The sequence below is a fragment of the Aedes albopictus genome, chromosome 3 (genome assembly GCF_035046485.1).
Source record: "Aedes albopictus strain Foshan chromosome 3, AalbF5, whole genome shotgun sequence".
Classification (NCBI taxonomy): Eukaryota; Metazoa; Arthropoda; class Insecta; order Diptera; family Culicidae; genus Aedes; species Aedes albopictus.
The window spans coordinates 366,974,212-366,999,842 of record NC_085138.1 but is presented as its reverse complement, the minus strand read 5'-3'; the positions used below and the strand labels follow the sequence as shown (position 1 = coordinate 366,999,842).

The 25,631-nt window shown below is 41.1% G+C and overlaps 1 protein-coding gene across 3 annotated transcripts in view; it reads right to left on the bottom strand.

Moving 5' to 3' along the window:
* Positions 1-25,631, bottom strand: part of LOC109433666 (SOX domain-containing protein dichaete) — a 144,823-nt gene that overhangs the window by 33,887 nt on the left and 85,305 nt on the right. For all 3 annotated transcript variants that reach the window (XM_029875159.2, XM_029875160.2, XM_029875161.2), the window contains exon 4: positions 14,092-14,174. In XM_029875159.2, coding sequence (XP_029731019.2) covers positions 14,092-14,174 — 83 coding nt within the window. The remainder of the gene's footprint in view (positions 1-14,091; positions 14,175-25,631) is intronic.

Genomic DNA, 25,631 nt, shown 5'->3' with positions numbered 1-25,631 from the left:
GGTTAATGTCACCCCTTGGTCCTTCGCTTCCTGGGATGGAACACAGGTATTTGGTCCGTGTCCTGGCCCTAATGCCTAGGCTTAAGCGCCTTTACTCGCTCTCTGAAATGAAACAAACTGGGTGCGAGGGAAACGATGCGTAACTAAAAATTAGTTTTCGAAGTTTATAAATGCCCACTTAAGGAAAAAATGAAAATGTAGTTTGAAACGGTCTCACCGATTTATCTGGAAATTGCTGTTTCTCGGTGTTAAGGGGGACGTCATTACAGCGCAGTCAGGCTTGCTCCTCGTCTCACCACCGTCGCGCACGCAGTCAACACAAATTCTCACACGATGATAAACATCCCATTTTTGAAGTAGTTTCACAACTCTCCCACACAACTAAATTCGGCACCGCCCAAACACTCACGACAAATACGGAAAATGAAAGATTTGCAGGATTTCGGCACGAAAAAACTTAATACAATAACGAATTATTCGTTTCAAAACGATGCCCAAGTCGACAGTCCAGGCAAATGTCACGCGCACTTTCCAAACGAAACACTTCCGGATGGCGTAGCTTACCCCCCTCGGAAAAACGTGAACCTTTCACTTGTAGCACCGGAACTGCATCACAGTATCTACGCAAGCACTACTTGTAAACCTCGCCGGATGGCGTAGCACCACCAGCCGTTTCACGATTCGGAAGGGAAAATCCAAATAACGCAGACACGAGAAAAACACGACATACGATTCGAAAACACAACCGCCCGCACGCACGGCTTGCTACGATCCTCCATGGTTGTTGTTTTTTTTTTGTTTTTTTTCGTTCTCGGAAAAAAGTAAGGGTAGAATTTCAAGTGCTTCCATTAGAGAAAAAGATAAACTTTTTGAATCTGGAAACCAATTCCATTATCGGTTCCTCACTTTACAAACACGTAAACATCAAATTGCAGTTTTTTTTATTGGACAAACAAAAACCGTAAACAATGTGGGTTGTCATCATCCCAAGAGCAGTTGAAAAAGCCTGAAAAGCAAATAGAAGCAGCCCACTGCTGGGTCTTATCATGAGAAACCTGTCTAGTGAAAATTATTCAATTTGGTTGGTGGTAAATTTAATTTTCAGCCTGAGGGGGAGGTTACGGAATAAAAGAATCGAAAACCGGAACCCTCAGTGTAAACAATGCGTTCTAAAAACAGGGATGATTGTTTGCTTTGATGACAGTGGCAATTTTTTGTCGTAACGCTGTATGCATTGTCGCGCTGACGAGTAGTGATGGGAAATTTAGTTTGTGATTTATTTGTTTTTCTCACTTGATAGGTTTCGAGGGAACTCGAGGGATAGGTTTCAGCTGTGTGAGAACATTTAACGAGTTTTCTTCCGACAGGTGGTCGATTGTGTCATTTAGTACCAATTTAGTACTTTGGTTCTGTCAACGCGCTTGATTTATAAGTTTTCAAATTTCGACAAACTTGTCCACAAGAAAAGGTTAAAATGTTTCTTTTCGATGTATTTGAACGAATCATTTTTACAAACCAATATAATTGGTTTTGCTTTCTTTATGCTAAAAAGAGGAAAAACATAACTTTAAGGGTCTCCAGTTAGCCTGGTGGTTAAGGCTATGGGTCTCAAATTCAGAGACGGCGGGTTCGATTCCCGTTCCGGTCGGGAAAATTTTTTCAACTCCCTGGGCATAATGTATCATTGTACTTGCCTCACAATATACAAATTCATGCAATGGCAGGCAAAGAAAGCCCTGCAATTAATAACTGTGGAAGTGCTCAAAGAACATTAAGTTGAAGCGAGGCAGGCCAAGTCCCAGTGAGGACGTCGAGCCATAATGAAGAATAAGAAGAAGAAGAAGAAGATATCTTTTGTGTTAAAACAAATGACAAATTTGGCGAAAACAAATTAAGTTTCTTTAATGAAAAACCCTAAAAACTTATAAATATCTCTTTAATATTTCCTATGATAATTAAGTAATTGTAAATCGAATCACACATTGAAGAAGATGTGACCTATCATTATCCAATCGTCAGACTGATTCAAGCTTTGCCGAAGATGATACTGTACTATCTGCTCTGGATCCCGATAAAGCGGAGTTTAAAACTAGCGCCTACTTTAACTTGACAACTAGTGGCAAAATCACTAACTAATTGTTGCATCACCAGATTTGATCTTGATTTCCTGAAATACTTTACCGAAGACGACACTTTTTTATCTCCTCTGGATCGCGAGCTAGATAATTTAAAATTTTACTTAACAGCTAACGCCACCTAGCGGTGAAATCACCAACAAAATGTTTGATTACCAGATAAGTTTTGACTTCTTGAAGAACTTCCTTATCTGCTTTGGATCCCGAGATAGAGAAGTTCGAAACTTTACTTGACGACTAGCGCCACCTAGCGACGAAATCACAAACTTATTGATAAATCACCAGATTGTTCTTGACCTACTGAACAACTTTGCTGAAGACAGCATTGTGGCAAATGAAGTAAATCTTGAGATATCACTTGTGATGACTTACGAGTGTTAGTACTGACCAGTGTACATAGCAACCACTTCTACATAGCGCCTCTATCAGCCAAATTGCCAACTAATCGAATGTTAGTTCTCATTGTGTGGTAGATCTATTCTATTACTACAACTTTTCCAAGAAAAGTATGATGGTATCTTGTAATACGCCTGAGATATTCGCTCACACCCCCAATCCCATAAGCTCTGGGATTCCCACAACACGGATTCCTACTGCACCCCCGAACCAACCGTGTAGTAGGAGTCTATAAAGTATATTCATTGCATAAGTGGTAGTGATATTCTGTTTTTAGGCAGCAAATGCTCTTTCAAAGCCATATTGTGAGTCAATAATAGAGAGAGAAGGAAATAATGTTGCAATTGCTCGCCCGTTGTCAGCAAATCGATTTACCATTGCACAACATTAGCTGGCAAAAAGCTGGTTAAGCGCCTTAACTACTAGTTTTAGCTACATGCTGTCTTAGGGAAGTTCACAGATTCTGGTAGTTATTTCTACAAATATTCATGGTCGACGATCATTGGTCGTAGAATTCATTAAGATTTTTTTTCTAACGATTCATTCACGTTCTGATTGATGGACGGCACTGCTCCGACATTATCGACGTCAGGACCTACCGTGGCGCTAATATCGACTCTGATCACTACCTGGTGATGGTTAAACTGCGCCCATTGCTCCGTTATTAACAATGCACAGTACCGGCGGCCGCCCCGGTATGATCTAGAGCGACTGAAGCAACCGGATGTCGCCACCGCATACGCGCAGAATCTCGAGGCAGCGTTGCCGGACGAGGGTGTGCCCGATGTGGCCCCTTAGAGGACTGCTGGAGTACAGTCAAAGCAGCCATCAACGACGCAGCCGAGAGCACCATCGGGTACGTGGAACGGAGTCGACGAAACGATTGTTTCGACGAGGAGTGCAGAGCGGTTCTGGAGGAGAAGGATGCAGCGCGGGCGGTAATGCTGCAGCATGGAACCCGACAGAATGTGGAGCGATACAGACAGAAGCGGAAGCAGCAGACCCGTCTCTTCCGGAAGAAAAAGCGCCGCCTGGAAGAAGCGGAGAGCGAGGAAATGGAACTGCTGTGCCGTTCACAAGAAACACGTAAGTTCTACCAGAAGCTCAACGCATCCCGCAAAGGCTACGTGCCGCAAGCCGAAATCTGTAGGGATAAGGACGGGAGCCTCCTGACGGACAAACGTGAGGTGATCAAAAGGTGGAAGCAGCACTTCGACGAGCACCTGAATGGCGAAGAGAATGTAGGCACGGAGGACCAAGGCAGCGGAGGAAGTGACTGGTGCAGCAGAGGACGGGAACGAACCAACTCCCACGATGAGGGAAGTTAAGGATGCCATCCACCAGCTTTAAAACAACAAAGCGGCTGGTAAGGACGGTATCGCAGCAGAACTCATCAAAATGGGCCCGGAAAAGTTGGCCACCTGTCTGCACCAGTTAGAAGTCAAGATCTGGGAAACCGAACAGCTACCGGAGGAGTGGAAGGAAGGGATAATCTGTCCCATCCACAAGAAGGGCGACAAGTTAATGTGTGAGAACTTTCGAGCGATCACAATTTTGAATGCCGCCTACAAAGTGCCATCCCAGATCATCTTCCGTCGTCTTTCACCTAAAGTAAATGAGTTCGTGGGAAGTTACCAAGCCGGTTTCATCGACGGCCGGTCGACAACGGACCAGATCTTCACCGTATGGCAAATCCTCCAGAAATGCCGTGAATACCAGAGCCCAACGCACCACCTGTTCATCGACTTCAAAGCGGCATACGACAGTGTCGACCGCACAGAGCTATGGAGAATCATGGACGAGAACAGCTTTCCCGGACAGCAACGATGGACGGTGTGCAGAACAGCGTAAGGATTTCGGGTGAACTATCCAGTTCATTCGAATCTCGACGGGGACTACGACAAGGTGATGGACTTTCCTGCCTACTCTTCAACATCGCCCTGGAAGGAGTTGTGCGACGACCCGGGCTCAACAACCGGGGTAGGATCTTCACGAAAACCGGCCAATTTGTCTGTTTTACGGATGACATGGATATTATTGCTAGAACACTTGAAACGGTGGCAGAACTGTACACCCGCCTGAAACGCGAAGCAGCAAAGGTCGGACTGGTGGTGAATGCGGCTAAGACAAAGTACATGCTGGTAGGTGGGACTGAGCGAGACAGGACAAGCCTTGGTAGCAATGTTACGATAGACGGGGATACTTTCGGGACGGTAGACCCGAGCAGAAGGGAATAACAACAGCATAATACAATGCGTTATCTTGGCAAAAAAAAACTGCATAAAGGAATCTGTTATTTTTATTTTATTACCCTAACATATTATGTTATAGACTTGCGTGTCATAAGCGGCAAAATAACAAATACCATAACAAAAATATGTTCCTGGCAGACGAATTTAATAACATGTTTTGTTCGTTTTCATAACAACATAATAATAGTGAATTTGGAAAATGTGTCAATAACAAATTTGGAACTTGAAATGTTATCAATAATAATCTAAAATCAAAACTTGTTATGATGTACATGTAATACAGTACTGGACAGAATAAAATACGCATTGACCGATTTCGTACAACATGTTTAAGTTTGGAATCTCTGAATCTCAGCTGGGCCAATTGGGCCAAATTCGTGCTCAAAATTGCGATATCTCCACTGGTTTCCGAGATATTTGAGAAAAATGTCATATTTTGGTACCAAACCCAAAAAATACTGAAAAACGACATTTTTTTCAAATATCTCAGAAACCAGTAGAGATATCGCAATTTTGAGCACAAATTTGGCCCAATTGTGTTCTAGAATCACCGATTTAGTCTAGAAAAAATAAGTTTGAAAATAAAATTTGAAATGATTTTTGAAAGTTTGTTCTAGCAAAAATTTCACTTGAACCCTTTGCGCTACCCCTAAATATCAACCGAAATAGCTAATTTTTGTACAGCTGATTTATTTCGACTAGTAGATCATTTTCCACTTGGGAAATCATATATCGGAGAGATTTTTTGAAATTAGCCCCACCCTAACGAGACATGGACGATGCTCGAGGAGGACCTGCAAGCACTCGGAGTTTTCGAGCAACGGGTGCTAATGACGATCTTCGGCGGTGTGCAAGAGAACGGTGTGTGGTGGAGAAGGATGAACCACGAGCTCGCCGCACTTTACGGCGAACCCAGCATCCAGAAGGTGGCCAAAGCCGGAAGGATACAGTGGGCAGGGCATGTTGCAAGAATGCCGGACAACAACCCTGCAAAGCTGGTGTTTGCAACTGATCCGGTTGGCACAAGAAGGCGTGGAGCGCAGAGAGCACGATGGGCGGACCAGGTGGAGCGTGACCTGGCGAGCATTGGGCGGCAGCCACAAACCGAGTATTGTAGCGTACTATTGTTGATTATGTTTTGTCTTAAATGAGATGTTGAACAAATAAATGTACATGTATATGTATGTAGGCATGAGGAATCCCTGGAGACATGTTTTTAAAGAAGACACTATCTGTAACGATACCAACGTAAAAGCTAGGGTAGATTTTTTTTAAGTATTCTAGTTTTTAATTTTGCATTCGACGATGGTAAAATGGTAGATTGGTTTCTCTAGCAACGTTCAGTTAATCCATTATTATGCAAAACTGGGCCAAAATCCAAATACTCATGAATTGTAATTCCCACCAACCAATTTTATCGGGTTTTGTACCAAGCGGAACTGTCAAGCAGCTGCCCAGTTGTCAAAAGGCAATATCAAAAAATCTCTTTAATTTTAGGTTTCAAAATGAAGTTCTAAAACTCTAATTTTTCTAATAGATATTGCCAACCCAGACATCTTGCCGAGCATCTTTCAGAAGTATTCTTGCAATATCTCCTGGGATAACGTACAAAGTTCCTGTAGAAAATATCTGAGGAATATCAGAACGAATGCAGGTAAAATCTTGAGAAACACTCCATGAATAACTACTGGATAAATCCCGAGAGGTATTTCGGAAGAAATCCCAGCGAAAAACTGGAACATTTCTGAAAAGATTTTAAAGTAAATCCGGTAGGAAATGTTGCGGAAATTCCGGACGTAAAATCCTTTGAAAGGAGTCCAGGAAGAAAATGCATGAAAACACTATTGAAAAACCATCTCCGAAAACCAGTATGGAACTCTCCGGGAGCACACTGAAAAAAAAAAAAACGATTTGAATCAGAGGAAAAAAAAACTCTGGTAAACCTCAGGCAAAAGTCTCTAGATAAAACAAGGAACAAACTCCAGGAAAAATGCGTTAAACAAATAAGGCGGGGTCCTGAGGTGGATAGTTCAGAGTTCGGCAAGCCTCGTTGGATAAATATACGACTCATGCTGAAAAATCCCTCCTTTTGCAACTTGTTGCATAAATAACTATTATCGTGATCGGTAATCATGACGTCAAATAATCCTGATCTATGTATATAACTGAAAATTAGTTGTGTTCACAGCAGATTCGAGACTTGAGGTTGGGTATAAGTAAAGTTTCTGGGAAAGCGACATTGCAGAACTCCTTTGCATGACAAGTGATCAATTGAAGCACTATGAACATAGTGCAAATTAACCACGTCTCATCCAGCTATGTTCAGTCATGTGTTGAATAGAATGACTGCTAGAAGTGACCAAGAACTCCTATGAGTTTGGATCATCGAACCGACCAGCGTTACTAGGGATTTATCGCTGTATTACAAATAAGTTTTTGTTTTTTATGCAGGCGCACATTTAACATTTGACATTGCTTTATGAATCTATCATAGCAAAGCTTCATGAAACCCCTTGAAACAATTTAAAATTCCTCTGGAACCCATAGTGAGATCCAACAAACTTCTGTAGTCTCCAGAAACCCACTGAAACTCTTCTGAAACCATATGAAACCTATCGAAATGCCTAGAAATGCCTTGAACCTCTCTGAAACACCAGAAAAATCATGCAACAAACTTCGGGAAAATGCAAAAGAATATAAAGAAGGAACAATCCCGAAAGGAATTCAAGGAAGAATGCTGTATACAATTTTAAAAGAAATGCCAATGCCCATGCCCATGTTAATCCAAATACAAATACTCGAAAGTAATCCTAGTCCTCGAGAGAGTTCTTAAAATCACAGTTTTTCTGAAGAGTTTATTTTTCATCTGAATAGTCAGGATTATAACGGTGCCACCCGTTTTAATTCGGATTTATTGATGACTTTTACTTTTACGCCTACAACGCTTATTGATGCTTAACGGATAGTGATATACAGTTTTCCTTCGGATTTTCATCAGAATTCCCACATTACTAGACCATCAATAGCCTGAAGGTTACTAATGAAAACTTGTAGTAGATACTACTTTTATTGATACCCAACACCTAGCCCAACACTGTGTCTGTTAAAAAGGCCTATCCTTTTCGAAGGATGAACTCACATTCTTTGAGTTTGTCAGGAGTGTAATTTGATTCCAGATCCTTGCCGTGTAAGTTATGAATTTCAATCTTCACAGGTTCCCTCTACTATTTAAAGTGTAATTTGATATTTTGGAACGGGTGGGCCAGGGATACTGCTCAGGACTTCATACAAATCATAAGCAATACAATTCAGGTCATCAAGTCCGTGTAATAAACAGCAAAACGAATAAATTAATTTTTCCTCGAAGTGATCGTCATATCATGAAAAGCAGAAAACCTTAAACAGACTTCAGACGTCACCAAATAATTGAAAAACTGCAGCAAATTTGTCCACACATTCAAGAACCCACATTAAAATAATTGCATAATTAACGTAATTGCATTAATGAAACACACCTTCCACTTCCAACGCGCGCATAGTAGTGGCTGATCTTACTCAGGCACCCGTAGTTAAACGGCGAAAAAACGACCGAGACTAACCGTGTAATTGTACAGAGCCTTTCCTCCCAAGAAGACCAACTCGCGCAAGGCACCTTAACCAACGCCATTGAAAACATTTTGACTGTGAAATCAGCTATAATTGGAACCGATTATGATTAAGAGATTTCCCTCCTCATAATCGCTTCTTTTTTCTCACCTTCTCATTAAAATGGAACGTGAAAGCATCCATCCATCCAGTCAGTCAGCCAGCACCTCAATCAACGCCCCGGTTGGACCGGGAGGCGGGGGGAAAGAAACTTAAAACACTACCTTTCTTCGTTCGAGTGAGTTGAAACTTTTCGAAGGAGCGCGTGGGTAAACAATCCGCTGCTGCGTTGCATTGGTTTGGTCATGGGTAGGGCGGCATCAAGTTACGAGGCTCCCCGAAAGGGAAACATGATGAAGACATAGCATTGCGCTGGCTGAACGGAGAATCCAAGAAGCGGACGAGTGGGAACTTTCAAAATGATTACATGATTAATTTGATGATTTAACACTTTAACTGATTTTGGGGTTCTGGTCGAATGATCTTCATTCCGATCGATACTGATTGAAGAAGGTGTTAACACAGACAACCAGACATCTTATTCTACCAGTTTTTCATCGTTTATCTCTCTAACAATTAGTTCAAATATTCAGCAGTTCGTGAATCGATTGCTCACAGTACGAATTCATTGTTTTTCCTTTGTTATGATTTCGTGTAAATCGAACGTTGTGAGCGATTTGTAAATCAAAGGCAATTAGTTGCAATACCAATTTGTGACACTTCATCTACAGGGGATAGACAAAATGATCGGGACAGGCAAAATTTTCACTTTTCAAAAAATGTTCAACTAGCTCTAACTTTTCGAAAAGTGCATCAAATATTTTCGCTATAACTTTTTCTCTTGTTAAAAGTTTCAAGTTAAGTCAAATGGTTTTCAGAGTTCATTATATATGTCATGAATGGTCAAAATTTCATTGCAATCGGTTCTTTAAATTCGGAGATATAATAGCTCAAAGATGGCTATCGGGTAATTTTACCTTTTTCGAGAATCTTTATAACTTCGTGAAAAATAGCCCGATCTTTCCCAAATTTGAACCATTGATACACAACTAGTTGATGAACTTACAGTAAAAATTTGAGAATATGCGATGCACTTTTCGAAAAGTTACAGCTAGTAGTTGAACATTTTTTGAAAAGTGTAAATTTTGCCGGTCCCGATCATTTTGTCTATCCCCTGTATTTGCGTGTGGTGTTGAAGTAAGGGAAACCCTAGCTCGGACGCAGTTATAAATTCGTGATTTGTCGCATTACTCCTTCCAGAGCGATGTTGAAGAGTCCGTCATCTTGTGGCAGTCCCCGGCAAGATCTGAATATATTGGATAGTTCACCCAAAACCTTCACCAAGATTTTCACATCGGCTATCGTTGCTTTGATGATGAGATGTGAATTGTTTAATTTCCTTTCCTTATTTTTGAAAACTTAAACATTAATGATAAGATGAACTCTAGAATCGGAAGAACTTCTCGAGAATGGACATCTAAATATTCTTTTGAGATATTTCTGAAGAAATCACATAGAAAAAATATTGAAAAAAAATACAAGAATTCCTGAGAGAAACTTTACAAGGATTTCTGTAGGAATTCCTGAGAAATATAAGGTGGAACCTTCAAAGAAATGTCTGCAAAAATCTAAATATATTCATGGGGAAATTTCTGGAAGAATCTATTAGAGAATTCGATCATAAATCTCTAGATGAACTTCTGGGAAAGTCACTGGATTAAGCCCCCAAGAATTTGCATAAAGAATGTTTGTTAAAATACCTGGAAGAATTCGTTCATATATCTCTGGAGGAATTTCTTAATCAATATCTGTGAGTATTTTTGAAGGACTCCCGCAGATATTTTTGAAATAATTACTGTAGAGACTCTTGAAGATATCTCTGAAATTTTTTTCGAAGGAATTGTTGAAGGTTCTTTCATAAGAATTCTCCCCAAAATCCCCAACAAAACCCTCTGCCTTGATAAGGATCAAGAAGGTTTTTTTTAGAATGTTTAAAAGGAACTACTGGAAAAATCCAAGAAATAATTTCAGAGGGATTTCGCTGTAGGAATTCCTGAAGCATTTCTTGGAGAAATTCATGTAATTCATGCAAGAAAAAAAGCCTTGAGGAGTCCTTGATGATACCCAAGAACATACCTCTGTGAGAAATACAAAACAAGATTCTCGTCAAATTTGTAGAGGAATTTTTGAAGGATTTTTTTAAACACATTTAGTGGAACTTTATTTAACTAGTCGATTTTTACAAAAACACATTTACAAACAATTTAAAACAAACTCTAACGAATCAACGGAAAGATTGTTACTGGCATCTAAAATAAAATGTATGTATGTAATAAATATCTTTAGCGCCAGATACTTCGTTCTGCTGGCAACGTTTTCCAGCTCTGGAAACCGGAGGTCGTTGAATCTAATCCTCATACCTAGAGTTGTTTCCAACCTTGGTCGAAGATGTCTCCACAAAGCATTTGTTTGCCGGCATGCGGTAAATTTATGCTCTAGATCGTCGATGCTATTGGGGCATTGTTGACACATCGGGCTATCTGCTCGATTCTGGCGATGCAGGAGTGAAGCGTGCGGAATTTTCCCGTTCACTACCAAGTAATACGTGGATTGTTCTATCGATGTGTGTCCTTTGGTTCTAATATTACTCCAGATTCTAGTCCAGTTGAGTCCAGGGTTTACTTCAATAATTTTTGGAGTTTTTAGTTTTTCGCGATGGTAGTTGTGGAGAGTTGCTGTAGAGGGGTTTTCCTTGAGTTGCCGGGGAATGTAGGCAAGATCCTTGGCGAGAGCTTTCAAACACGGATAAAGTGCTGGAATCGCACTTATGTTTGGTGGGTTTTGCAGATGGTGGCTGAACGACCTAGCGAAAGGTACATGTTGCTGATCTTTCAGAAACCTCGTGATGAGCAAGGCTTTGCATTTATGCATTGGAAAATGCAAATTTAGCCCATCCTTGCTTTTAGGCAGGGTGAGTTGTTCGATAGGGATCCTGAAGGAGTAACGTTCCCAGATGAAGCTTCCTATGTGCGATGTTAGCCGTGCCACGGCTTGATTTGGGATGCTGATTACATATGTCAAAAACCACAGCTTTGACGTAACAAAGGTATTGATCACAATCACTTTCTGTTGGAGCGTTAGGTTTCTTGGTTTGAACATCCACATCAACCGAGACGTTTTCCTTATGATTTCGCCCCAGTTGAAATCGATTATCTTCTTTTGTGAATTGATGGGAATCGTAAGGAAAAAAACCGATTTAATCCACCTATGGTGAACAGAGTCCTTCTTACACTTATTACAATTATTGTTACGTACCTCGTATTTAACATTATTATTTGTATGATTGTGCCTTTTGGTCATCCTATAAAATATTGTTGATTTGACAACTAGAGGATTGGTTTTCAAAATAGCATCATTGACCATGGGTAAAACTACTCGAAAAGCCAGGATTTCGAGGGAAATCCTTTCAGGATTTCGAGGGAAATCCTTTCAGGATTTCGAGGGAAATCCTTTCAGGATTTCGAGGGAAATCCTTTCAGGATTTCGAGGGAAATCCTTTCAGGATTTCGAGGGAAATCCTTCCAGGATTTCGAGGGAAATCCTTCCAGGATTTCGAGGGAAATCCTTCCAGGATTTCGAGGGAAATCCTTCCAGGATTTCGAGGGAAATCCTTCCAGGATTTCGAGGGAAATCCTTCCAGAATTTCGAGGGAAATCCTTCCAGGATTTCGAGGGAAATCCTTCCAGGATTTCGAGGGAAATCCTTCCAGGATTTCGAGGGAAATCCTTCCAGGATTTCGAGGGAAATCCTTCCAGGATTTCGAGGGAAATCCTTCCAGGATTTTGAGGGAAATTCTTCCAGGATTTCCAGGGAAATGCTTCCAGGATTTCGAGGGAAATGCTTCCAGGATTTCGAGAGAAATGCTTCCAGGATTTCGAGGGAAATCCTTCCAGGATTTCGAGGGAAATCCTTCCAGGATTTCGAGGGAAATCCTTCCAGGATTTCGAGGGAAATCCTTCCAGGATTTCGAGGGAAATCCTTCCAGGATTTCGAGGGAAATCCTTCCAGGATTTCGAGGGAATTCCTTCCAGGATTTCGAGGGAAATACTTCCAGGATTTCAAGGGAAATCCTTCCAAGATTTCGAGGGAGATCCTTCCAAGATTTCGAGGGAAATCCTTCCAAGATTTCGAGGGAAATCCTTCCAAGATTTCGAGGGAAATCCTTCCAAGATTTCGAGGGAAATCCTTCCAAGATTTCGAGGGAAATCCTTCCAGGATTTCGAGGGAAATCCTTCCTGCTCGTGAAAAATATATCTTTAAAGTATAAGCCCCTTCAATTAAATCATAAGAAAAATCCCCAAAGGTAAATTTTAGCAATGGATAATTCCAAGGCGTCTTACTAAACAATCTGTTAATAATGCAAATGAGTTCCTGACGCCATTTAAAATTCAAATAAGAAAAAATAAAGCCACCTTCCCGAAATATCATTCCACTCACTCACATTTATGACAAATCGCTCATTTCCTGTCACAGCGTTCCGAAAATTAGCTTCCATCATTTACTTGGAAGAAACTCCATACACAGAGCGACAGAGAGACAGACACCAGAATGGAGACAAGGCGAATGTGTCATTCGATTTAACGCCACCGCCAACTCTCGTTCACCCGAATGAAACCAACAACCGGCAGCAGCAGCATCCAGCAGCCAGTAGACAGCAACCGAACAGCCAGTGGCACCAGCAATCGCCGAACAATAAAACGTGCGGAGTGCTGCATAATGACAAATCACACATTATATTGGATTGTGACAGCTTCCAGCCAGCACCAGCATCAGCAACATCACTCTGACTGTCTGTCCCCCGAAATCTAACTAACAGAAGCGACGAGATCGAAATCTTTCGATTCACTGATGATGTCTATATGTTTGGCTGGAACTCCGAATGATCATGACCTAATCGGGTGTATTCCCGATAAAAAATAAACATTAAGAATAATATTATAAGTGAAGTGATTATATGAAGAACTCATTTTTTTGCTTTTTGGTTTCTGCAAAGAAAAATAGAGTGAACTTCTTCATTATTCAATATTTAACATTTTTGTCGGCTAGTTTCGAAAGACACTTGAACTATTAAAAAATAAGTAAGGAAACTTCAACAACTAGGTTTCTAGAGATTTTAAATCTTCTCTAGTTACACCTTCCAAGTCGGGTTTCCATTCAGTTGACAGTGTGTAAGGATCCACACAACACCTTGAATGAGCCACCGTACAAAGCTAATTTCGTTGATTTTGATGAGATTTTTGAATTGGATTGAGTCTGACAATCCAATGCAGCAAATCCAATTATCCTCTTGAGACAAAACCCGAATAAGAAAACGAAACGCGTGACTCGCATTTGTGTGGCGCGACATCGTTGAGTCGTCTTAGCCGAGGCAACTCAATTCCGAAGAAACTAGATTATCTCTCCCCGTTGCTCGTGAAAAGGGTGTTGAGCAAAACGGTGCTGTTGAAAAGCAGCAAAGTGCGGTAGCGTGGGAAAATGCCGAGGCTTGTAGACGCAATCTCGACGGCCCAGATGTGCACCGGTAACAAATTGCTTTAGGAAATTGTGAAAGAGGCAGAGAGGCAAAAAACTGAAAAGTCGAGGATTGAGATAATTGAACTTACCTGTGTTGTGGGAGGACTAGTTTGTGACAAATGACTTCCTAAGTGGTACGGAGCACCCGGTGCAAAGTAGCTGGGTGTGATGCCTATCGAAGAAAGAGATGGGGGATTAGTTATGATGAGTCACTCGAGAAGTGTTGGGATTTGATTTCTGAGTTAGTCTTTGTCGTAATGTTTTTGAAGCACATTTGTCTTTATTTAACTACCCCATAAAAAATCATCGTGGCCCAGTTAGGTTATTCTGCAATGACCATAATGATTGTACAATTCGTTGTTACTACTATGTGATTGACCTGAACAATTAAAATTAGCCAAGGCACCAACATGGCTTGGAAGAAGCTTACTGTCCGCAATGAGCGTTTTAGATAACTCCTGACAGTCCTGACTTTATCAAGTCAAACGATGCCATTTCTCAACGGTTATCGAGATAGGGATGGAATTTTAGTATAATGTGCATTGCCACCAGAGATCGAGATCAACTTTGCATCTCCACGGCTGTCGTGGTATGGAGTTTATTTTTTTTTTTTTGCTGAGAAAGTCAAGATTCACCTTCATAAGTGATTGAACCTGTTTCAGATTCGAACCTATATTTTCAGTTTTTTTTAATTTCGCGTTTCAACTTGCTGTAGAGATATGTCAACACGGATTTCCAGTGTCAGTCTAGTCTAGTCAAGTCTATGCATACACAGGCTGTCCAATTTACAGGATTTACAAGAAAGCCCGTGCACAAGGGAGGGGTACTGGGGGTTAGACCACTTCCATGACCATATTTTCATATACTAGGCGCCAAAACCACTCCATTTCCGCCTATTCTATGCACGGGCCTAACCACAATAAGTATTGAAGACTGGCCCAAATACAAAAATGTCGAAAAATTCCACGGGGCACCCTCTAGAATCGTGTCTTTGGATGACAAGAACAATCTGTGAAAGATTCAGCTTAATCGGTTGAAAACTGAGCTGGCGCAAATGAATTGAATTTGGACTGAACATCCCATACAAACCTTCAACTCATTTGCGCCAGCTCAGTTTTCAACCGATTGAGCTGAATCTTTCACAGATTGTTCTTCTCATCCGAAGGCACGATTCTAGAGGGTGCCCCGTGAATTTTGAAAACTTTTTTTTTGCTTCATACAAATGTGGGCCGGTCTAGTATTGATGCGGCCAGGCCTACTATGCAGGGTCAATATTACAATAAAACCATAGAACTAGGACATCTAGTTCCAACCACTCCATACGTTGTTTGACAAAGCTGAATAAATAAATAAAGTATGTAGTATAGATGTGAAGCGAACACGTTGGGAGTGACATTGCTGAGAAAGTTGATGTCACTCCGTTAGAGACCTGCTGGGATGGAGCCGCTGTCAAACGCGACCGGTCGTTGTCACGGCTTGCTGTGATCTCCCAATACGGATCACAAGTGTTAGTTGACAAATACGAAATAATTTTCTTTGGGAAAATAGTTTGCAATAATAACTTGAAGCTTTACAGGAAAATACGGTGTCCGGCCATTTGGCCGAATGCCGTTTGGCCGAACGCCATTTGGCCGAATGCCATCTGGCCGTATGCCGTTTGGCCGAATCATGATCAAAAGAATTCAGAGGAAGTTTTTGACATAACTAACTGCCAATATGATTATCAGAAGTATTTCCTTCTTTTTATCATAGGCTATTCTTTCTAGTTTTAATATTCAGGGATTAGTTGGCGTTGAAACTGTCAATATATCATCGAAGATTTTTCCTTCTTTGAATCATAGGCTGTTCTTTCGAGGTATACTGGGACGGGGAACAGTGGTATGGTCACTTGATTTCATCATTCATTTTTCGGCCAAACGGCATTCGGCCAAATGGCATTCGGCCAAATGACCCTTTCGGCCAAATGGCGTTCGGCCAAACGGCATTCGGCCAAATGGCGTTCGGCCAAACGGCATTCGGCCAAATGGCGTTCGGCCAAATGACCCGGAACCACGGATCACAAGTGTTAGTTGACAAATACGAAATAATTTTCTTTGGGAAAATAGTTTGCAATAATAACTTGAAGCTTTACAGGAAAATACATTCCCAAATAATAATTATGCAATTTATTATCAACTTTATTTGTTCTTTGACATGTTTGAGCTTACTGTAGTTTCACAATTTACATGTTACAGTATTCTTTTCTATTTAACGCCGACAGGAGATTTTCACCATAGCTTACAGAAACTGAAATTCATATACACTGTATATGTATGTCTGTATGTCAGGCCCAGATTAAGGATTGTGGGGGCCCGGGGCCCGAGCGGATGTGGAGGCCCCTCGGAGAGATGACCAAAAATGTTTTTCCTTATTTTCGAACAGTACTTGAGCAATATGAGAAAAATAATGCTAATGTTAGCAACCAAAAAAGTTTTTGTGGGGGCCCCTAAAATGTGGGGGCCCGGGGCCCGGGACCCCCCGCCCCCCCCCCCTTAGATCCGGCCCTGCTGTATGTATATTATACAGGGGGTCAGAGCATGCATGATTAACAAAAAAATTAATCTTGATTAATCATTGATGATTAAAATTCCAATTTTGGTGATTATTGATTATGATTAATGATTAATTTGATTTTAAAAATGATTATAGATTATGATTAATGATTAAAATTGGATTTATCTTTGATACTTGATTGTGATTAATGATTAAAAATGGCTCATTGATTAAAAATCATGATTAATCATGAATTATCAATCACAAAAAACTGGAAATGATTAAAATATATTTATTTTTCAACATGTTTTTGAAGTTCGAAAGTAAAAGGTAACTCTGACCGGGAGATTTTTGAAAAAAGAATCATAAATTATATTATTTAGAACAGCATTTGAACAAATTTAAATTGAATTATATATTTTATATGGTGAATCATTTTTGATGATAAATGATTAATGATTGATTAATATTTTTTCTTATGATCATGATTAATCATTAATTTAAAACAGTGTGATTAAGATTAATAATTAATGATTAAATGAGATTTTTTGTGATTATGATTAATGATTCTGATTAATCTTAATCAATAATCATTAATCATGATTAAATTTATGATTAATCATTAACGCTCTGCAGTGGATAAACAAAATACATACATTGGGATAGACAAAATTTTCACTTTACAAAAAGAAAGTTCTACTAGGCATGTGGCTCCCATTTCCATCCTACTTAAAACAGAAAATTACAGCGCAGCTTGTTTTGTTTCTTATTTTTGGTAAGAAGTGAGCACTCATGAAAACAAAAAGAACGAAATCAATCGGTGCCGTAATCGCTTGTTTTCGAATAGGATGATCCATCTTGCGGTACACGATTTGAAGGATTTTTCCTATGAAACCTTCAAGAACTTCTCCTGAAATACTTTCACGTATATGGTTCTTTCTTAGATTTCTCTAGTTTCTCTCGCATTTTCCGCTTGGCTATCTCTTGGAATTTAAAGAGAAGTTTTCAGAAAAAGCGTTTCTCTAGAATTTCTTCAGAAGTTACTTTTAACACAGTTATCCTTTTTCAAATGATTCAGGTTTTTAAACGGGGAATGCTATAGAAGTTCCAGCCGGAATTATTAAGAAATTCATCAATCAGGTATCAGGTAACAGAAGGCCGGCTCCAGAGGCACGTTATCCTCCGTTTGGGACATTTGTGCCATTGCCATAATAATAACCTATTTCATCATCTACCTGAAGGAAAAGGAAGGTAATAAGAATATGGATGGGGATAAGGGCTTTGTAAAAACGCATTAAGCGAAAGAGAGCCTAAAGCTCCTTACCATAGTGGGTTAAGAACAACAAAATATCCTGAATATTCAGGTTTTTGAAGTCAGTTTCACTTAATAAGTGTTTACCGAATACTCGGAAACGCAGTTGTGCAAAAACTGGACAGTTACATATCAAATGATACGAAGTTCCATACTCGGATTCACAGCTATCACATGCAAATGAATCAGGTTCGACAAGCAATAACTATCTCCAGATATCCAGATGTCCACTCTTCCCGGGAAGGGAATCATGTGGAAAATGTCCTATATGGAAAATTACAAGCAATTGTAAGATCACTTGGAGCAAGGACAACTTTGTCCCAATTCACCAAAAGTGGAAACAACGAGGTGTGTGTTGAACTGAAGTTCACAGGAGTTTCCTCTAGTAAACCGAGTACCCATAGGCGGTAAGTGCAAGAAAGTGCTTCTTGTTTGAGATGAATGTTTAGTGGAGCAACGTCAAAGAGAACTTCGAGCGCTGCCGTGGGAGTTGAAGAGAACGCTCCAGACATCGCCATTAGGCACATCCTTTGGAGATGGCCTAACTTTGATTGGATCATTCTCATTTCGCCCTTTTGCCACCACACAAGACATCCATAGGCCAATATTGGCCGAACAACAGTTGTGTAGATCCATTTGATATACTTGGGTTTAAGACCCCAAGTTGTACCAAAGGTTCGCCGGCATTGCCCGAAGGCCATACAAGCTTTCTTGATTCTGAACTCAATGTGAGGTGTCCAGGAAAGCTTGGAATCAAGAATGACTCCAACGTACTTTACCTGTTCAGTCACACCGATTTCAGAATCAAAGAGACGCAAAGGTCGAACGCCATTACGATTTCGCCTTTCCGTGAAAAGAACAATAGATGTTTTACTCGGATTAACCGAAAGGCCATATTGGCGACACCAACCCTCAACTACACAAAGGGCGCTTTGCATCAGGTCGAAAAGGGTGGTGATACACATACCAACTAACAATGCTAGGTAGTCGTCGGCTATTATTGAGTTGCCTCAAAAGCGTATCTGCTACGAGATTCCACAAAAGCGGTGACAAGACTCCCCCTTGGGGGCATCCACAAACACTCAATTTCCTAATCCCTGCTAGACGCAATGTCGAGAAGAGATATCGGTTTTTGAGCATTTGGTGAATCCAATTGGAAATCATTGGAGATATACCATGACCCCGTGCGGCTTCCAATATGGCGTCGAAAGGCACATTGTCAAAGACACCCTCGATATCTAAGAAAATACCCAGACAAGACTGCTATTGAGCGAATGCTTTCTCGATATCGTAAACAACCTTGTGTAAAAGAGTCACAATTGACTTACCAGATTGGTAGGCATGTTGGTTCACATGAAGAGGCACGTTGGCCAGATGAACATCACGGATGTGATGATCCACTCTAAGCATTTCAGAAGAAAAGAGGTCAAACGGATAGGTCTGAAACTCTTTGCTTCTTTATACGACGCACGACCCACTTTCGGAATAAACTTTAAAGTAATATCCAGCCAGGATTTGGGAATATACCCTGTAGCAAAACTGCAAACAAGTAGTTGTTTCAAAACATGTTTTAAATGACCAAATCCCTTCTGAAGCAAAATAGGATAAATCCCATCTGCCCCAGGAGATTTGAAAGGAGCAAAGCTATTAAGTGCCCACTAAATCGATTCTATAGTTACAATACTCCGAGCCGAAGCCAGGGAATCGTAACTACAAGAAAAGAAATCAGGTTCATCCGAAGATGTAATATCCACACATCTAGGGAAGTGTGTGCTGAATAAGCATTCCAGAACATCCTCATCAGAGGAAGTCAGATCGCCATTTGGCAAACGAAGTTCGTTCACTCGGAAATCCTTAGATTTCGCAAGGATTGTATTTAACCGACTGACTTCACTCAAACTGGAAACATTTGTACAAAGGTTTATCCAGCCGGATCGTTCAGCAGACCGGAGAGCTTTCCTGTAGGCCTTGCGAGTCTACCTGAAAGCCTCCGTCCGAACCAGCCGAACGTCGTCTGTTCCAACTCTTTCTACATTGTTTCCTGAGTTTCACCAGATCAGAGTTCCACCAAGTGGTTCCTCTTGTGATCTTCACAGACCGTAGAGGGCATGCTTCCATGATGAAGGTCGTTGTGGTATGAACGACATCATCTAAATCACTTGGAGTGTCAATGGATGGTGAGTATCCATGAAACTTGGCCGCAACCAAATCGGTAAAAAGATGCCAGTTTGTTGACCGGGGATTCCTGAAACGAAATGTTTGCGAAGTAACATTTAAATGTTCAAAAAAGATGTAGCGATGGTCAGATAAAGATTCTTCATCCGACACATGCCAATTGGTCAGCTCGTGACTTATTCTACTAGACCAAAGCGTTATGTCTAACACTTCCTCTCTAACAGATACCATCAAGGTGGAGCCTCGTAGCCGTGCGGTTAGGGTCACCAAGCTTCTAATCGCACCATGCTATGGGGCGAGGGTTCGATTCCCGCTCCGGGCGATGAAACTTTTCGTGAGAATAGTTTCTTCTCCGTATCCACTGGTGCATGCTCCGTGTGTCCCCTTGTCTAATGTTTAGTTTCATTCAGTCTGTACAGCCTCTGGCTGAAGACGGTGTCCGCGTCTTTTTAAAGGTAGTTTGGTTCGAGAATCGTTCGCTAGGTGGTGCCAGGGTAAAAAATCTTCAAACTTCTATATCTCAGAATCCAGATAAGATAGAATGATGCCGTCTTCCACAAAGTTCTTCAGCAAGCTAAAAACTGTCTGATAGTTGAGTCTTTGATTCGTGATTTATTCGCTAGGTGGCACCTTGTGTATAATATTTAAACACGTGTATCTCGTTACTGTAATAAGCTAAAAGCATGGCGTTTTCTGTAAAATTGTTCGGCTGGTTGAGATCTATCCGGCAATGGCGACGCTAGGTGCCACCAGTAAACAAAACATTCAAACAATTTCATCTCAAAAATCGGAAAACGTCCAGCAAATTGTTCCGAAAGCTTAGAGGAAGTAAGACGTATCTGGTGTCCTTGGTTCTGATATTATTCGATAGGTTCCGTCAAGAAAATATTTGTATGAACACCCTAATTAACAAGAAGTATCCCATTTTCAGCAAGCTAAAAGCCATTTGGCAGGATAGTAGACGGTCGAGTACGGTGGTACAAGAGGCAATACTTTAACACCGTCTTTGACCCCCTGCAGACAAATTTTGTTACCCTACAATATTGCTTCTTTTGCTCCGTTTTTTTCCGGAAATTTCTACAGGAACTCTTCCGGGAATTTTTCCAGGAATTTCTCCGGGAATTCCAGTTGGAGTTTAGAGTGCCATGGAATTCCTCCATAAGCTCCTCCGGGAATTTCTTCCGGAATTCCTCCGGGATGTTCTATAGAAATTCCTCCAAGAATTTCCCTAGGAATTTCTCCGGGAATTTTTCCAGGAATTTTTCCAGGAGTTTTTCCAGGAATATATCCGGAAATTTTCTAAGGAAAACTGTTGGTTTTTTTTTCAAGAAAACCCTCTGGGAATTTCTCCAGGAATCTCTTCAAAAAGTCTTCCGTGATTTTTTTTTCTCACAAAACACTCGGGAATTTCTCCCGGAAATCCTCTAGGCTTTCCTTTACGAATTCCTCCGGGAATGTATCCTGTAATTCCTCCGGGAATTTTTCCAGGAATTCCTCCGAGAATGTCTCCGGGAATTCCTCCAGGAAATCCTCCAGAAATTATTTTGGGAATATCTTCTGGAAATTTTCCAGAAAATCCTCCAGGAATTCTTTCAGGAATTCCTCCGGGGACTCGTCTGAAATTCCTCCGGGAATTTTTAAAGGAAATCTTCGGGGTTTTCTCAGGAAATCCTCTGGGAATTTCACCAAGAATTTCTCTGAGAATCCCTCTAGGATTTCCTCCAGAAATTCCTCAGGAAATTTCTCCAGCAATTCCCCTGGAAAATTCTTCAGGGAATCCTCCTACCTGGGGGATTCCCCGAAGGAAATTCCTGGAAGAATCTCTGGAGGAATTCCTGGAGGAATTCCTGGAGGAATCCCCGGGAGAATTCCTGGAGAAATACCCGAAAGAATTCCTGGAGAAATTATTGAAGGAATCACCGCAGGAATTGCTGATGGGAGTCTAAGAAGAATTCCCGGAGAAATTCCTGGAGGGAATCGTAAAGAAATATCTAGTGGAATTCGAGGAAAAATTTTGGAAGGATTTTCTGAAGAAATTCCGAGTGGATTTTTTCAAGAAATTCCGAGTGGAATTTCTGGAGAAATTCCAGGGAGAATTTTCAGAGACATTCCCGGAGAAATTCCCGGCGGAATTCCTGGAGAAAAAAGGAGGAATTCCTAGAGAAATTTCCTGGGGAATTCCTGGAGAAATTCTCAGAGGGTTTTCTGAAAAAAAAAAGTCACGGAAGACTTCCTCGAGAAATTACCAGTGATTTTTTTTGAAAAAAAAAAACCGGAAGTTTTCCTGCAGAAATTCCCGGAGGAATTCAATTGTCCGTACTATCGCTGCCGCCTATAAAAGCGGCAGCTCATTCCATGTAATATTAGTTGTAAGAATCGTACCACCACAGAGCAGGAGCACTGCCTCTCTGTGGTGCGCCAATAAATCGTTAATAGCAAGGAAAGTAGTTCGTTCTTCCTCGAGTTCCCCGGGTGAATTAAACACAACGTGGGGCCTAACAAACCACTTGACGAAACATTGGAGGAAGAATTTCTGGAGGATTTCCCGGACAATTTCCGAAGCAATTACTGGCGGGTTTCCCGAAGAAATTTCCGAAGGAATTCCCGGAGACATTCCCGGAGATATTCCTGGAGAAACTCCTAGCAAAATTCTCGGAGAAATCCAGCCTGGAGAAATTAATGGAAGAATTCCCGAGGAAAATCCCGGAGCAGTTCATGGAGTAATTCCCGGAGGAAATCATGGAGGTATTCCTGGAAAATTCACTGAGGAAATCTGGAGGAATTCCTGGAGAACTCGTGGAGAACTTCTGGAGAAATTCTCATAAATAATCCTGGGGAAGTTATCGAAGGAATTCCGGAAGGAATCTCCGCAGAAGTTCCTGATGTGTGTCCTAGAGGAAATCCTGGAAAAAAATCCGGAAACATTCCCGGAGACATTACTAGAGGAATTCCTAGAGAAATTATCGGAGAAATTAATGGAAAAATTCACGGAAGAGTCCCTGTAGAAATTCCCGGAAGAAAAAACGGAGCAATATTGTGGGGTGACACAATTTGTCTGCAGGGGGTCAAAGACGGTGTAGCGAATAACCTAGCGAATAAATCACGAATCAAAGACTTAACTATCAGACAGTTTTTAGCATGCTGAAGAACTTTGTGGAAGACATTCTATCATATCAGGATTCTGAGATACATGTATAGAAGTTTGATTTTTTTTTTACCCTGGCGCGACCTAGCGAACGATTCTCGAACCAAAGACGCCATTGCCATATAGTTATTACCCTGCTGGACAACTTTGCTGAAAACGGCATGCTTGTATCTCATTAGGGTATCGAGATATACGTGTTTGAATTTTTCAGACACAATGCGCCACCTATCGGATAAATCCCAAACCAAAAACCTTACCATTAGATAGTTCTGAACTTGCTGAAGAATTTTCTTGAAGAAAGCATCATTCTATCTTATCGGGTTTCTGAGATTGTTCATTGTTTATTGTTTATTGTTTATTTATTTTTTTTCAACGGACTATTCTTGTCTTATTGAATATCTTAATACTATTAATAATATCATCGAATACATACTAGTCACATTTCAAGCAATTACAATAGTTCGTTTTTACTTTTTCAATCATCAAATTTCAAGAAACATATACCAACGTAACAAACTAGCATGACTTAACATTAACAGTATTAACAGTTTGACATAACCTAAAATTGTTAACACGGATAAAAATGATAGTGCTTAGTGTGGTGTCGGACCGCAAATAAAAAGACGTCCACATCGACTGATGGTCTACAAAAATCTGATTCTTTATTTCCACTTTCCATTACATCGTTTCTGTTCTCATGTGTGTGTGTATCTCAGGCAACTACTAACGTATACAGGTGTGAGTGTTATCCTAAATGCTATCCCTGTGGTATTTTGCATTATGTTACGACTATCCATTTCAACGACTCTACATTCCCTCTCATTGTCAATAGTCATGAACCCTAGCTAGATCGAAATCTTGCAAATAACTTGGGCGTCTAACTTCCCGTCTGGGTCGTATCTGTTCAACAGAAGACTTCTCACAACCTTCTTCTACCGGTGAGTTTTGCAATTTGTCTGCTGTACCTTCCTTACAATTTCGCAGTATTGGTTTAAGATGTGACACGTTCCGGTTCATCGTTTTTCCACTCTCTGTTGACCGAAGCATCGCCTCCGATCCCTTACGATCGACGATGACGAACTCCTCAGGCCCAAAATTACTAGCTAGTTTATTTTCCCTGATCGACCTCTTCGCAACTACCACATCCCCTTTTTCCAACATGTTTGGCTCTGCACGACGACGCTTGTCTGCATATTCTCCCTGTTTCAGTTTTCGCTCTCGATCCTTACCCTGCGCCTCTTCTGTAGATTTTAGCCCAATTCCTGGAAGTGACGGCAGCTTGTCTCGCAATACTCTCCCAAACATCAAAGCAGACGGCGCGACTCCAGTCGTTGAATGAGGGGTCGAATTATACATGAGGAGATACATTCTCATGTCCCATTTCCAATCAGAATCCGAATTTTCCAGGCTGACTTGCAACCTTTTCTTCAAGCTTCGATTCATTCGTTCAACCTCCCCATTGGCCTGGGGCCAATAGGGCGTCGATTTTCTCAATACAATGCCTAACTCCTTACACAATTGTGCCAAAATCTCGCTGACAAATTGTGGACCGTTATCCGACTTAAGTGATTCCGGAATGCCATATCTACAAAATGTTTCGTGCAATGCTTGTATTGTGAGTTTGGCCGTAATCTCTCGCATCACTACTACTTCCACAAACCGGCTGAAATAATCGACAATAACTAACAAGTTGTGGCCTGATGGTAGGGGTCCCATGAAATCTACTGCAATGTGGCACCAGGGTCTATCCGGCATCTGGGTCTGAACCAACGGTTCAGGAGGTCCCAACGATGAGACCAACGTGCAGTCTTTGCAACGCTTCACGAAAGCTTCCTCTTCCTTGTCCATTGCAGGCCACCACACCTTTTGCCTCAGTCTCCGCTTCATGACCACGATGCCCGGATGGCCTTCATGTGCCAGTTCCAATATTTTAGGCTGTAAGGCAAATGGGATGACAATACGCTCTCCTCTCAATAGAATATCTGAAAAACCACAGAGCTCCGATGCGTAGGGCTTAAAGGATTTCGCTTGTTCCGTCCAGTTACCATTATCCAACGCCTGGAAAACTTCATTGATAATGTCATCTTTTTGTGTTTGTTCACGAACTTCTTGCATAGTCACAGCTACCGGCGTATCAGTTTCAGTCAACCGCAGCATCAAGAAGCGAATATTGTCCTCTCCTTCCATATCGAACATTTCAGGTGCTGAAACCGACAACCTGGAAAGCGCATCAGCCAGGTTAGTAATACCAGGCTCATGTACCACCTCATAACTGTATGATTGCAGACGTAAAACCCATCGTTCAATTCGCATGCATGGTTTAGATCGCGGACTGAACAGGAACTGTAGCGGCTTACAGTCTGTTACTAGTTTGAATTTTGTGCCTTGCAAATACAGTTTAAATCGGTCAACCGCCCACACCAACGCAAGCGCTTCTCGCTCAGTCTGGCAGTACTTGCGTTCCA